Source organism: Arachis hypogaea, chromosome 2 (assembly GCF_003086295.3).
Source record: "Arachis hypogaea cultivar Tifrunner chromosome 2, arahy.Tifrunner.gnm2.J5K5, whole genome shotgun sequence".
NCBI classification, from domain to species: Eukaryota; Viridiplantae; Streptophyta; class Magnoliopsida; order Fabales; family Fabaceae; genus Arachis; species Arachis hypogaea.
Window position 1 is genome coordinate 66,117,642 of NC_092037.1, and position 16,164 is coordinate 66,133,805.

Here is a 16,164-nt window from a genome sequence, read left to right on the forward strand (position 1 = left end):
AAAATATTATATATAATACATAAAAATATTAATTTTTTATTTTTTTCAATTTTTTTAAAAAATAGAATAAATAATATAATTTTAAATACATACCCAAATAAAAAAGTTAATATTTTCATGTATTATATATAACTTTTTAAATAAATTTTACTTAATATTTTGATAAAAAATTATATGATATAATAATATATTTAACAAAATAATTAATTAATAAATTTTAAATATAATAATCTAATTATTTGTTAAGTAATATAAAATAAATTTTAATTATTTTATATTTTTATATTATAACTTAAAATATCATTTTAATATTATAAAAAAATTTTGCATAATAATTAATTTTAATAAATAAAAAAACTTATAAGTTTTAGAACAAAAAGTTTCTACCTTTATATAGTAAAATATGTGATAATCTTCTTAATATATATATATATATATATTAGGGGTGGCAAAACGGGTCGAGTCGGGCTGACCCGCCTAACTCGCTAAAAAATGTGGGTCGGATTAGGATTTAAAACCTGTTAAATTAAAAAAATTTGCCAAACCCGCAAAATTTTTTTATAATATTAAAAATTATATTAAAATGATATTTTAAATAGTTATACTGTAACAGATTTAATATGTTTTCTGATTTCAATGTTATTATATGATTATAATTATTTAGTATATAAAAAAATTACTAGATAGTATATATATTAGGGGTGGCAATGCGGGCCGGCTCGCCCCAACCTGCCCCGCCTCAACTAGGCCCGCACCTTAAGCGGGACGGGCCGGCCCGCCCCGCCAACTAAAGTGGGTACAAAATGCTAGCCGTTTGACTTTGTTTTTTTTTAAATAAAATTAATTAAAATTAAATAAAAAATAATAATTAAATAATTAATTACAAATAAAAAAAATCAAATTATAATATAACTTTTTATTATTTTTTTAAATTTTTAACTTCAATAAAATTGTTTAAAATAATATTTGTCAATAGAACCATCTTTATTTTAAAAAATAAGTCTCATTATTTGAACATATATACGAAATTGTAAAATAAAATAAATAAAGTCACATAATTGGAACATATATACATAATTTGGCGAATTTTTTTAATTTGACAGGTTTCAAATTCTAGCCCGACCCACATTTTTAGCGGGTTCGGCGGGTCGGCCCAACGGATTCGACCCGTTTTACCACCCCTAATATATATATAAGAAGATTATCACATATTTTATTATATAAAGATAAAAAAATTTTATTCTAAAAAATATAAAATAAATAAAAACAAAAAATATAAATTTTTTTATTCATTAAGATTAATTATTATACAATTTTTTTTATAATATTAAAATGATATTTTAAATTACAACATAAAAATATAAAATAAATAAAGTTTATTTTATATTACTTGACAAATAATTAGTTTATTATATTTAAAATTTATTAACTAATTACTTTGTTAAATATATTATTATATAATATAATTTTTATCAAAATATTTGTAAAAGTAAAATTTCTTTAAAAAGTTATATATAATACAACATGAAAATATTAACTTTTTTATTTAGGTATGTATTTAAAATTATATTATTTATTCTATTTTTTTTAATTAAAAAAATAAAAAATTAATATTTTTATGTATTATATATAATATTTTAAATAAATTATTTTTTTAAAATATTTTTATGAAAAATTATATTATATAATAATATTTTTAATAAAAGTAGTTAATTAATAAATTTTAAATATAATAATCTAATTATTTATCAAGTAATATAAAATAAAATTTTAATAATTTTATATTTTTATGTTACAGTTTAAAATATTATTTTAATATAATTTTTTAATATTATAAAAAAGTTTTGTATAATAATTACTTTTATAAAATAAAAAATACTCATATATTTTATATTTATATATTTTATATTTAATTATTTAAGAATAAAATATTTTGTTATCGTTTAAAGTATTGTGTATTAAAATATTACCATTTAAAATATTTATTTATGTATTAGGAAATTCTATATCTATTAGAGTCCATCAATACTCTTCTTTTATATTAGCTTTTGATTTTCATCTAATAAAATCTAATGGCCTATATAAGTGTGACTCATTCAATAAACACATAATTGTTGAGCTCGTTTTAGACATACCTCACTGAAAATAATAATTAAACTCTAAATCAAAATTTAACCTCATCATATATTTATATTATAATCAAACCCGCTTCAAAATTATTTTACAAAATTCAGCTATAATCAACGCGTTTAAAATAATAATCAAACTTAAAGTATGAAAATCAAAATTAAAAAAAACTGCGAAACTTTCTTAATTAATTTGAAAAAACTCAGCTTTTGTGGCTCCATTTTTCAACTTACAAAAACATGAGCTCTCTCACACTTTGTTTTATTTTAAATTCTCAATTCATAATAAGCAATTTTAATTTTCATATCCACTGTTACCTGCATGAACATGTTGGAACAGAAAAGGAAAAATGGACTAATATTAATTATTTATTTAATTATAGATCAAACTCATTATGTTTATTGTACTTACTATATCCATATGGAGAAGAAAATAACAAAATATAATAAAAAGTCTTACATCAACTTTAAAAGTTGAAATAAATAGTAGAATAAAATAATAGTTAGATATCTGAAAATTTTATTTTGGACTAATTAGTTCTCGAGAAAAAATTAATTTGGTCTTTTATTATAGTAAACAATGAATACGTTATGTCTTACGATTAATTTATCACGTAAAATTTCGTGGTGATATTTATATATACTATTAACTACTGTGAGTATCTATTTATAAAAAATTGTTATGTAAATAATAACTTTTAGAATAAAACTTTACTTGTTTTAATATAATTTGTGATAAATAAATAACAATTGATAAATATTATATAAAAACTCAAAAAATAATAAATATTTTATCATCCAAAATTATATAGTTTCTATGTTCATATGATAATATGAGAACATATATCACTATAAATAACAAAATAGACAATTTCATTTTGTTTTACATTATTCATTAAGAAAAGAACGTATATATTCATTATTTATTATTATAAAAAATCAAATTAATAATTTTTTTTTCAAAAATTAATTAATCCTTCGTCAAAATCATGAAAAATTTAATTGTCATCTTACTCTCCATGGTACAAGGAAATTTTTTGAATGTGAACATGATTATATTTCCTTATTTCTTCTTCTATAACAAAATGTAACTAAGCTTCACTGCTCCATCAGTGCTAACAAAGCAACCATCGTCGCTTTTGGATTTCAAGGAGAATCAGAAGTGCTGAGAAGAGAAGAGTGAAGCTCGCCGTGAACGAAGAGGAGAGCGAAGGACGGTGATCTGCAAAAGAGAAGAGAAGAAAACTTTCTGATTTTACGTGCTGAGCGTTGCGTTGTTGGTGTGGGTGTTGAGTGTTGTGTTATTTGTGCCGGTGGCGTTGATGCTATTCTTTAAGGGTGTTCTGTTCTGGCGCATGAATGATTGTCAGAATAGTTATGAATTATTTTATATACATACATATAAAAATACAATGGTTAATGGTTGATTTAGTAAGTGTTGCATCTGGTTGCTCTCTGAGTTTCATCACTGAAGATAAAATTGTTCCGGTTCCTCCACGCTGTATTGCCAACAACTAAATGAATATGTCACTATGCCATCAACTAAATTACATTTTCAAACCAAAAACCTGACGACATTAAAATCAATCTACCAATGGTGGAAAACAAAAGCCATCCAAGATTGAAACTTAAATGGTTGAAAAGCATGGGCATCCATATATGTAAGTATATATCATAAATAATCAGCGGAGTCAGCCAGCAATATTTTTATTTATCGATTAGTCTTCTACATTAATTAGCCACCTTCACAACACAAGCACCTATTTGACTATATATACAACACTAATAAATCAACCAGAGTATTAACAAAGCAATTCCTTCATAACCTTTCTCTATAGCTTGCATATCATGAACATGGCTTCCTCAACCTTAATGTTATTCCTTCTAGTCTTGTATTTTTCATTTCAATTCTCATCTTCTTTAGATGCACTGAACAAAGGCCACTCCTCTCTCTCAGTGGAGAAAGCTGAACAAGACGTCATTGTTTCAGAAAATGGCATGTTCTCCGCCGGCTTCTTCGAAGTCGGTGATAATGCCTTCTCCTTTGCAATATGGTTCACCACAACGGCTACCGTTGCTTGGATGGCAAATCGCGACAAACCCGTGAATGGAAAGCGCTCAACGCTTTCTCTCTCTCGCACCGGTAATCTTATTTTGGTAGATGCAGGTCAGTTCCAAATATGGTCTTCTGAGACGGAGTCAACTCTTCCAACCGAGTTACGTCTTGGAGATAATGGAAATCTTGTTCTACGAGAGTTGCAGGGAGGACGTGTTCTGTGGCAAAGTTTTGATTTCCCAACGGACACTCTTCTTCCCGGACAACGTCTTACCAGAAGAACACAATTAGTTTCTTCAAGAACAGAGAGTAGCCATTCCTCTGGTTTCTATATGTTGTCCTTTGATGATAGAAACGTTCTTAACCTTCTTTACGAGGGCCCTGACGTGTCAAGCTCTTATTGGCCCGATCCTGATCTCACAGTTTGGAGCGCTGGAAGGTTTATTTACAATAATAACAGAATTGCGGTACTAAATTCTCTTGGAGATTTTAATTCAACGGATAAATATAATGCAAGAACATCTGATTATGGCGTGGTGCTGCCTAGAAAGTTGACAATCGATCATGATGGAAATCTTCGAGTGTACAGTCAAGATCTATCACAAAAATGGTACGTGTCATGGCAAGCCATTTCTGATGGTTGCATCATTCATGGGATCTGTGGTGCTAATAGTGTTTGCAGATTTGATCCTCAAAATGGAAGGAAGTGCTCATGTGTTCCTGGGTACAAAGTAAAGAATCAAAGTGATTGGTCTTATGGGTGTGAATCCACATTTGATGCTACGTGTGATGGAAGTGACTTTACTTTCTTGCTACTGGACCAAGTTGAGTTCTATGGCTATGACTCCGATTACGTGGCCAATTGTACCTACACTGATTGTGAAAGTTTGTGCTTGAATAGTTGTGAATGCAAAGGATTTCAGCATTCATATGACAAGGATGTGGGCTACTTCAGGTGCTATACAAAATGGAAATTACTCAACGGCCATTTGCCAGCAGATGCAGGAAAACTAACCTACTTGAAAGTACCCAAAAGGAAGAGCTTCCCCAACAGCTATGGAGACACTGCCATCAGAAACAATGGTTGTTCTGTGAAAATTCATAGAGAGTATTTGAAGAAAAATGTAAGCCGTTTTGTGAGCTTCCTTTTGTGGTTTGCCACTGCAATTGGAGTTCTTGAAGTGGCTTGCGTTTTGGTTGTTTTGTTCTTAATCAGACGCCGGCATAATTCTCGCATAGATCCACATGGCCGTCATCTCGGAACAGTGGGATTCAGAAAATTTAGTTATTCGGAGCTAAAAAAGGCAACAAAAGGATTTAGCCAAGAGATTGGAAGGGGTGCAGGAGGCATTGTATACAAAGCTCTATTGTCGGATCAAAGAATTGCTGCTGTAAAGAAACTCAATGATGCTAAGCAAGGAGAAGGTGAATTCCTTGCTGAAGTGAGCATCATTGGGAGGCTCAACCACATGAACTTGATTGAAATGTGGGGTTATTGCGCTGAGGGAAAGCATCGGCTTTTGGTGTACGAGTACATGGAAAATGGTTCTTTGGCAGATAACCTCTCATCCAATACACTTGATTGGAGCAAGAGGTATAACGTCGCTCTCGGAACAGCAAGAGGTTTGGCATATTTACATGAAGAATGCTTGGAATGGATTTTGCACTGTGATATAAAACCCCAAAATATTCTCTTGGATTCAAATTATCAACCCAAGGTTGCAGATTTCGGATTGTCCAAGTTATTGAACAGAGATGTTCTCAACAATAATCCAAATTTCTCAATGATAAGAGGAACCAGAGGGTATATGGCGCCTGAGTGGGTTTTCAACCTAGCAGTTACTTCCAAAGTGGATGTTTATAGCTATGGAATTGTTCTCTTGGAGATGATAACCGGAAAGAATCCGGCAGCAGATATTCAAGCAATTAATGGAGAAGAACCGTACAATGGGAGGCTAGTAACATGGGTGAGAGAGAAAAGGAGAGAATGTGCATCTTGTGTGGAGCAAATCATGGATTCTACAATAGTGTCAAATTATGATGAAAATAAGATGGAAGTTTTGGCTAGAGTGGCATTGGAGTGCATAGAAGACGACAAAGAAGAAAGGCCTACCATGAGCCAAGTCGTTGAAATGCTTCAAAGCCAAGATTATGATCCTAATAATGGTGGAGCATAATATTAATAGAGATTTTCTTTTGCATGTCAACAAGATTATTGTTACCAATTGGTTTGTCAGTTAGTTTTGCATGCCTAAAAAAAGCCTTATCTCGGCTACATGTACCATGTATGTAGTTTAGATTGTTCACATAGAGATCTCGCTAGCCGCCTCATGCAGGTTCTCTAATTTGTACATTTTAATGCAGGATCACACAGCAATGTAGAATCATACTCTAATCTAGAGAACTTGTGACTTAGTTGTGTGTGTGCAAGGTATGTTTTGAATTGTGATGTATTCTTGATGCCCTTTTTAGGTTGAAATGAGTAAATTATCAATTAGTGACGAATAAGCAATTCCAAAAATGTTTAGCCTGAAATGTCTCTGTTTGAGTGTGGCTGAATGATTGTACATTGTGTTTACATTTGCATGGTATGATTGTAAGCATTCAAATGATGGAACAGAGGAGGCAGTGCTTGCTGAGTTTATGGCTTTGGATATACATGTTAAGATCGAAGTTATGAAAGTGAAAATGATCGATAGAATGTGGCTTGAAGACTCATGCTTAGTAATATTTAGATGTTTCTTAATATAGTTTAGGAAGAATATGGGTTTTACGTTGTTCATGAACTCTGCAATTCTTCTCCAAATTTTGGCCATTTTAGTTGCTCATAAATCGCAACAATAGCCATGTTTTACGAATTTTTTATAAAACCGTATATGCTGTTGCAATTTATGATCAAATCAACTCCAAACTAAAACTCGTTTTATTGATGCAATTTATGAATAGCAAAAAACATGACACGATTTTAACTTATTGGTTTCGAAATACATATAAAAATTGAGCCTGCAATATATTGAAAAATTTTTAAATGAGCATAATACGGTTGGAAATACCACTTTGATAAATTTGTTGAAATATCATTTCAACTTTTTTAAATAGATGTAAAATAATTTTCAACGGTAAATTGCAAAGGTACGTACGTCCAAAGAACATACTCATATTTATGTTCTCATCACTTTGCTCCCCCAAATACATTAATTCAGTAATTCTCTTAGGCAAATTGTCATGACAATGCACAATAAACAGAGCCTGATTCAAGCCAAGAGATTCCATGATACAAAATCAAACTTTTATTACAAGACATCAAATCAAAGTATTCCGACATTTAAGATTCAGCGAATCAAGTTATTTTAGCTTCATAAACAAAAAGCACAAGTAAACATAGGAAGCAAATAGCGTGTGATGAAAATCACAGTAAGAGACATTTTTGTTGTGATGTTTATAATCTATGTAGCAAGATTTGAGCACCATATTGTGGCCTAAGAGTTTGTGAGGTGATTGGAGCATGAGTATAGGCCGGAGAAAGTTCGAAAGAGAAACGCTGCAGAATAAGTGCCAAAGCCATCTTTGCCTCCAATAATGCAAAGTTTTGCCCAATGCATATTCTAGGACCCCATCCGAACGGAAGGAATGAAACTTGACCTTTTGTTGCCTTTAAAACTCCTTCAGAAAACCTGTCCGGTTTAAACTCGTTCGCGTCATCTCCCCATAGATTAGAGTCATGGTGAATCATAAGACTTGGTATGGAAATTTGAACTCCTCGTGGTAAAGTTAAATTTCCAAGTTTCATATCTTTGTGAACCGTTCGAACAACAACAGTTGCCGGAGGGTATAACCTAAGAACCTCATATAAAATCATTGTAACCTACAGCAAAAGATTTATGGTAACATTAAGAAATCATTAGAATAGGTGTAGTTTTCAACATATTGATTCAAGAAAATAATACATAATACTTACAATCTTAAGGTGACTTAGACCATCAAAGTCTGGTTTTAGGTTGCCAAAGAATTCTGTGACTTCGTCTCTAGCCCGAGCTTGCCAATCAGGGAACCGACTTAGTAACACGATAGTCCAAACAAGCAAATTGGAAGTGGTCTCTTGCCCTGCTACGTAGAATACCTTGGATTCTTCAATCACATCTTTTAATGTCATTCCAACATCCTTGTTGTTTCCATGTTCTTGAATTTCCTTGTGATTTGACTCCAAAAGTATTCCCAGTAAATCGTTCTTGGTAGCTTCACCTGCCTCCAATGCTTTCTCTCTTTTAGTAATCATATCAATAAGCAATGCTTCAATCTCCCTATCAATTTGCACAATCCTCCTTTTTGTACTTGTTGGAAGAAACCTACAATGCAAGATTGCAAGTAAACATGATTTAACAAACATTGATTTAACAACAATAACAAAACCTTATCCTATTAAGTGGAACTGGCTACATAGATCAAATGATGCTCGTTGATTCATTAAAAAAAAAAAAGAATCAAAGTAGTCTTACCTCCAACCCGGAATGCTAACTTTTAGTATAACTTTCGATATAAGTTGAATTTGCTCCTTTTGAAGTTCCGATATTCTTCTTCCTTCTTCAAGATTTCCAAATGATGTTTGAGAAATAATTTCACTAGTCAAATTCTGAAGAGAAGGCCATACATCCATTTCGCATGATCCTCCTTCTGACACCAACTTCTCATCCCATTTGTCGATCATATCATTGCAAATTTTGAAGAATGTTGGTAACATACTCTATACAGCATAAACAAATAATTAAAAGATGAGTTAAAATTGCCTATGTTAGGCTTAGCATATATCTATGAAGAAAATATTCCATAAAGAAATAAAAGTATGTACTATTATATCAAGTTGAACAAATGTAAGTTTACTCATTAATACAAGATATTGCTGGAGTAATAGTTAATAAAGGGTAAGTAACCTTCAATTTTTCTACATTGAATGCAGGGTTGATAATCCTTCTGTGCTTGTTCCACTTCTCACCCTCAAGGTTAACAAGACCAGTAACTAGTATCCCAATAAGTGGATTTACATTAGGTTTTGGGAAGTCATGGTTGTTATTCAATACATCTTTGACAAGCTGAGGATCCGTGATGATAACCCTTGGTGTTGGTCCAAACCAAGTAAACGAGTTCTTGCCTGAATAACATGCGTTATAAGCAACATTATAAGTATGAACAAGTTAGAAAGGTTGAAGAGAATAGGCTTCATGTATGCTGTTTGAAATTGTCATGAATTGCAAATCAAATATGTAACTAAGTTATGGATGAAATGCTTCAATTGTTCTAAGGGGCCAGGTGAGAATCTCAGATAATGCTTGCTGTGAGATACGAATTACTTGCCCTTGAGTTACAGCTTAATATCATATAAGGGTTAAAATGTAATTATGTAATAAGCCATGTCCAATGTGTTGCTTTTTCTGTTTTAGATCTCATTTTCTGTTATAACCGCTTTCCTCTTCCGGAAACTGCTTTCTGTTTTCTGTTACAGAACCATGCCTTATAAACAAGTTCATATCCACAACTTTTGTTGAGTTATCCAGACTCCAATCATATCCAAAGGCATATAACAAAGCTTCTTTTTTTTTTAATTAATCTATTTGATATGCCTGAATACCAAAATGATAATACCAACTTCACCTGCATTATTGCTTAAGTAACAATATTAAACATAATTCATGACTATAAAAGCAGTAGTAGACATACATGCTACCCACTTTAAAAAGAAATAATATAAAATTATATTGTTTTCTTTTTAAATGAGGTTATAAAAATGTAATATTTCTTTTATGATAGGGCCAACACATAGGGTCGTCAGATATGAAGTGACATTTTTCATATTGGCTTCATCCTAATTTGGATAGTTGTCTGGTGGTGGTGGTTGAATTATGTGGAGCCATGAAATTTGACTTTATGGCTGCGGTGTTTTGGTTCATTCTGATCGAGTCCATTATCACCTATTTGGATCTCTAATTCTAAAAATTAAAACTCTTGTAATTTGTAATTGAAAAGTTTAAATTTCGTAGATTTATGACAAGTTAAACAAAGGATGTTTTTTAAGATATGGGACTTCATACACTACTTACACATCCACTCACCCACACTATGAAGAACGATGTAATATTCCACAAATCACATTTTTTAAAGAACAATGTCACGTAACAAATAAATATTATTATTTTTTTGTCAGTATTTAATTAGCTATAATTTATATTTATATTTATATAAATTTTATATAAATTAATATAATTATTATTTATATTTTTTAGAATTTGTACACATAAATTAATAAAATTTATTTATTAAAAAAATTTAATATTTATATTAATTACATAATGACAAAAAATAATAAAAATTACTCGTCGAAAAATTTCTCTTTTCTTTAATCGAATTTCAAATGCCCCCTTCCCCTCTCTTTTCTAGTGCTTCAGACGTTTGTCCTATATGTGGTAATCAACAATGAGAACAATAGAGAACCTTCTATAGCTTTGTGAAATCACACAAGATGAATCTAGGTTTCCAGAACATTGAATTCAAATAATTTGTAGATGGGTTAACTACAATTACGTATTAAAGAGGAAATACAAAGGATCAAATCATAGGAGAAAAAGATACAAAAATACAAATAAGAGCACAAGTCAAGTTATTTCTACTCACTAAAGGGTGAGTGCTTGATAACTCAAAAATAGATAAAAATAAATATATAAATAAACAAAAAAATTAAAATTAAAAAAAAAAAGTAAAGAGAGAGAAGCAGAGAAGATGCATACCGTGTTTGTTGATGGTGTGACAGAAGAAGGAAAAGATACGAGGAACAATATTATCTGAGAGTTGGTTCATGGGTTTGGAAGTGGCTTCTGTTCCCATCTTCACCATTTCCAAAATATCCCCAACAAAGGGCCTGTATGAATTACCATTGAGTCCTTGCTCTCTTAGCAGCCTCTCAAGTCTCATTGGCCTCAGCCACAACCAGTTCACCACCTTCCATGCCCAATACACCACAGCAACTGTCAGTGCTATTCTTGCACCTGTGATCATGGCCCATGTTGCTTCCATTTGGTTTTTTCCTTTGTGATTCGTATGTTGAAGAATGCAACAAAAGTCAGCGACCACGAGAGAAAATACAGAGTGATTGTCTCTGTTTTTTTTTTTTTTTGGTCTGGATTGTCTTTGTTTAGATAATGAATTCACCTTTCAAATTTTAAGAAAATAATAAATGCTTCATTTAATTTTTGAGTCAACAGTCAAATTTTTGGTTTTCCTTCCGTATCCCTCATTCGGGCAGAACAAAACCTAATCTACGGGGACGATGACGATTGCGGAGAGACCGGCATCGTTGAGGAGGATGGTAAGGTGCAAAACATACAATATGTGAATGTGTAATCATATTTAATGAATCAGTTGTTAATCCTAATTTTTTTAATTTTTAAAATTTAATAATAATTATTTAATTAATTAACAACAAAAATAAAGTCTTGTCCCACTCCTACTAGGTGAGTATTTAATTAATTAAAAAATTGATATTTAATTTTAAATTATATTTTGTTAAACAAACAATAATTTTTGTGAACAATAAGTTCTAAAATTGACCCAATAAAATACAAATTTTGCTAAATAGTCAATGACTTTTGTGAACAATGTGAACAATAAGCTCTAAAATTAGTCCAATAAAGTAAAAACACACTATACTCCCAAATTATCCACCTAGATCTTAATATTAAGATAATCATCTGCACACTTAGTGAATTAAATATCCGATATATTTATTATTCACATTGTTTAATATTTTTATTGTCTACCTATACTTTTCCTTATATTTTCATTGGAAAAGTATAGGGGAACAATAATCCTAGTGAACAATATGAACAATGGGGTTACAAATGTAAATTACTCATAAATTTAATTAATGATGTAATTAATTTAATTATACTAATAACCATTTTTTAAAATTTAAAATATCATATTTTTGAAACCATGGAACTAGCACACGTTTCATATCCTCACCATATCTCTTCTCTCTTGCGGTGGTCCTTCCCAACAAAGAAGGCTCACTTCCCAGCCCACCTACAACCCACGCTGCCTCTCTGTTCCAACGTCCGGCAGCCTCCCAAGTGGAGAAAATTTTTTTTTCACTACACCCGTCAACCCGTGCATCGTGCAGTCCGGCGTCGGTCACTGTGATCACGCCCTGTGCAGCCCCTGCAGCCCAAGGCCTCCACCATTGCAACCCCTGCAGCCCAAGGTCTCCACCTATCACAACCATTTTAATGGAGCACAATTTTGTTGAACCGAGTTGTCTCGTGCCAGTTTTTTTACCGGTGATTCGTTCGACGGAGAAAGTGAACAGTTGTACAAGGTAAACAATGTATTTTGTTTCTTTTAAACGTATGTTTATTTTCATATAAATTAGATAGTTATTAAAAGCTCAACATTCTTAATCCATTATGATATTTTGTTACAAACAGAACAATTTGGATGGTGTTCTTGTTCATTCATGTGGTTATTAGTTAAAGTGTAATATATAAGTGGATGATCCCGTGAAAGGATTAGTTTGAATTTTTTCAACCTAAAAAGAGAAGACAATTACATTTTTAGAATGGTGGAATGTTATAATACAATGTACTAGTTAGTTGTTACTACTTACTAGTTACAGATTGGATTCTTGTTAAGTTTTTATAACTAGTTTCAATGAACCATGTGAAAAGTTCTAAAGAAGATGAAGTTAGAAATTTATTTACTGGATATGATAAATTATTGATGAGTTTGGAAAACTCTAATTTAATTTGATGATGAACAAACATTATTAAAATAATAAATTACAAAATTATTAATTTGATCTTACTTCATATTTGCTTAATTAATAATTTTGTTGTGCAGATTTTACTTTGGGCCGAAAAACAAAGATATTGCTAGCCCAAAAATAAAAATCAGCATTGCTACAAGAGGCTGAATTATTAAATGGGCCAGAATAAACATTATTGTTGCAAGCCCAAAACAAATGCTTTCTTGTGAGCTCTATGTTTGATCCGAAATCAATTGTATAAGGAAAGCAAATGTTAATCAATTGGGTCAGATTAAGCTTTATTGCAACAAGGCCCAAATTCAATTCTGATGAATGTTTCCATGCATGATCCGAATCCTAAGTCCATCAGGAAAGCAAAAGTTAACATTTGTTGCTTGCCTCCAATGGATTCCATTTCTCACTTTGGATGGAATTCAAATTTAATTTAATGCATTGGAAACATAAGCAAGTGAGAGAAGATTGATTTGACTAAAGGCATCATTGCTACACGCCAACTAAGGGAAGTAAAAGCAAGCTATTTTCAATTAATTAGTTCAATCACTTTGAAATAGCTTTACTTCAGATTCTTTCTTCTCTCTCTCATCTCTTTCTCTCTTCGGTTATTGCACAGAAAATATTGGCAGCCATGGAAGCAAATGTAAGCTACCGAAAGGAAGGGAGAACAAGTTACAAGACCATCATGATGATGGCACGAAAAAGAAAAATAAAAATGAGCTGTGGCTGAGATATTCACCAAATGTGGTTAGATTTGGTGAGGCTATCTTGAGCCTTTCATGCTCAAAATGGAAGAAGAAGATTCGGCCAGCTAGAGGAGATTCTTGAAGCATGGCTTGTCTTTGATTCTGCTCAACCACCACAGGGAGTAGCTAGAGTGGCGAAGTGATGGTTGAAGGAAGAGATTGAAGCAGATGAAGTCATTATCATCATGAGGCATCAAGGGCCAGAAATCCATCTTGGAGAGGAAGCCAAGGATGGAGAGCCCGGATTGATGAAGGGTGATGATCAAGAAAGGACTAGAGGTAATTGCATGTTGGTTAATGTATGGTTATCTCTTCTCTCTCTGTGTGGCCGAACCGGTTCTGTGTTTGTTGAAGGAGGAAGAAGTTGGTTCGGTTTTGGCTTCAAAAGTGGAGGCTTTCCTCTTCTTTAAAAAGGGGGAACAACCACTGTTTGAAGCAAGGAGAAAATTTGAGAGTGCAAGGCACAGAGTTCTCAGAGCTACCTGAGCTAACAGTTTTTCTCTTCTCTTTCAATGTATTCTGTTTAGTATTTTTCTGTTTAATTTTGTCATGTCTTGAGTCTCATGGAAAAAGGCAAACAGTGAGGTTTGTAATGAAAAAGCCATAGAGCGGAAAAAGGCAGAGAGTGCAAAATTAAAAGAAAAAGCCATAGATGTCTTAGAGTTCCTTTGTTCATCTATGTTGTGTATCATGATTCTGTGGGAATCCCCTTGTAAGTTGGGTTAGCACTTTACAAGTTGTAATAAGATTGATTATAGTGAAATTCCATCATGTTTGTGATGGAGACTGGATGTAGGCTGCACTGCACTTAGCAGCCGAACCAGGATATATCTGGGTGCAATCATCTTCTCTTTCTACTCCATTTCTGTTTTCTACTACACAGGAGCAAAATCCAGAATTATCTCGTGCCAAGTGACGAGACAAAACAAAAGGTCTCGTGGCAAGGGACGAGACAAAACAAAGTTGCTCGTGTCCAGTGACGAGCAAAAACAGAAAAGTCTTCTCTGAAGGTCAGCAAGTGTTAGCATCAGAAAAAGGGGGCTAAGATTCAACCCCCCCTTCTCTTAGCCACTGAAACCATCAATTGGTATTAGAGCTTGGTCTCAAAGAGATCAAGCTTTGCAGCTTGGAGTAAAGATCCTCATGGCAGAAAACAGTGGCGCAAGTGTGTTATCATACAATCTGGCTGAAGGTCAATCAAGCAACAGACCTCCCCTCTTCAATGGGAAAAATTATACCTATTGGAAGGAGAGGATGAAGATATTTGTACAAGCCGTGGATTACAGACTTTGGAAGATCATCTTGGAAGGTCCTAAATTTCCAACTACCACAAATGCTCAAGGAGTAGTCTCTCTTAAACCAGAAGCAAGCTGGACCGAGGAAGATAGGAAAATGGTGGAGTTAAATGCCAAGGCAACCAATCTGCTCAACTGTGCCATCAGCTTTGAGGAGTACCGACGAGTATCACGATGCACAACGGCAAAGGAAATCTGGGACAAGTTGCAAATCACTCATGAAGGAACTACCATTGTAAAGAAAACTCGGACAGACATGTTAAATAGGGAATATGAGATGTTTGCAATGAAGGAAGGAGAGTCCATTGATGAACTATTCGAACGGTTCAATATCATCACTGTTGGCTTAGATGCTCTTGGAATCACACATTCAGAATCTGTGCTAGTGAGAAGAGTGTTGAGATGTCTCACAAAAGAGTGGGAAACAAAAGCTTTAATTATTTCTGAGAGTAGTAACTTAGATTCCATGACACTTGATGATTTGAGAGGAAATCTTCTTGCTTTTGAAAACTCCTATTTGAAAAAAGATTCAAAAAAGAAAGGAATTGCTTTTTCTTCTGTGACTAACCCTCTGGATGATGAATCCAGTGATAACTCTTCTGAAAATGAGTTTGTGTTGTTTGCAAAAAAATTTAGGAAAATGGTGAAGCTCAAAGGCAAAGGCAGCAGCTCAAGGAAGATGAAGAAAGACCTTAGCAAAGTAACTTGTTACAATTGCAAGGAAATGGGTCATTTCAAATCTGATTGTCCCAAGTTGAAAAAGGAAGAGAAGCCTAAAAGAGTGAAGAAGAAGGGACTGATGGCCACATGGGAAGATTTAGAAAATGACTCAGATGATGATGATGAAGAGTCTGAGACTAAATCACAGCCCTGTCTCATGGCAAATGAGGTAGACCAGATATCATTTCAAAACCCTGACACTGAAGACCTTCATCTTATGATAAACCATCTTTCTGAAAAAATAAGATGTTTTCTAACTGAGAATCAAGATCTTGAACAACAAAATTTCATTCTTAAAGCTGAAAATGACTTTCTCAAAGAAAAACTAAGAGAGGCCGAAACTGCTTGTGATCTTGTGGAAGAGAATAAGCAGTTAAAAGCCCAAGTTAGAAGTTGTGAAAGTGACCATTCTGTTCTT

General features: G+C 32.6%; 2 protein-coding genes across 2 annotated transcripts; one reads left to right on the forward strand and one right to left on the reverse strand.

Moving 5' to 3' along the window:
- The first annotated feature begins 3,823 nt into the window (after window positions 1-3,823).
- On the forward strand, window positions 3,824-6,594 carry LOC112746547 (putative receptor protein kinase ZmPK1). The gene has a single exon (XM_025794953.3). It carries the CDS (start codon window positions 3,975-3,977, stop codon window positions 6,357-6,359), a length of 2,385 nt encoding a protein of 794 aa, XP_025650738.1. The 5' UTR covers window positions 3,824-3,974; the 3' UTR covers window positions 6,360-6,594.
- An 860-nt stretch (window positions 6,595-7,454) lies between these two features.
- Window positions 7,455-11,565, reverse strand: LOC112746563 (cytochrome P450 72A68). The gene is made up of 5 exons (XM_025794954.3): window positions 10,959-11,565; window positions 9,111-9,328; window positions 8,679-8,923; window positions 8,141-8,528; window positions 7,455-8,047 (listed from the first exon to the last, which is right to left on the reverse strand). Exons 1-5 carry the CDS (start codon window positions 11,242-11,244, stop codon window positions 7,622-7,624), a joined length of 1,563 nt encoding a protein of 520 aa, XP_025650739.1. The 5' UTR covers window positions 11,245-11,565; the 3' UTR covers window positions 7,455-7,621.
- Between the last annotated feature and the right edge of the window lie 4,599 nt (window positions 11,566-16,164).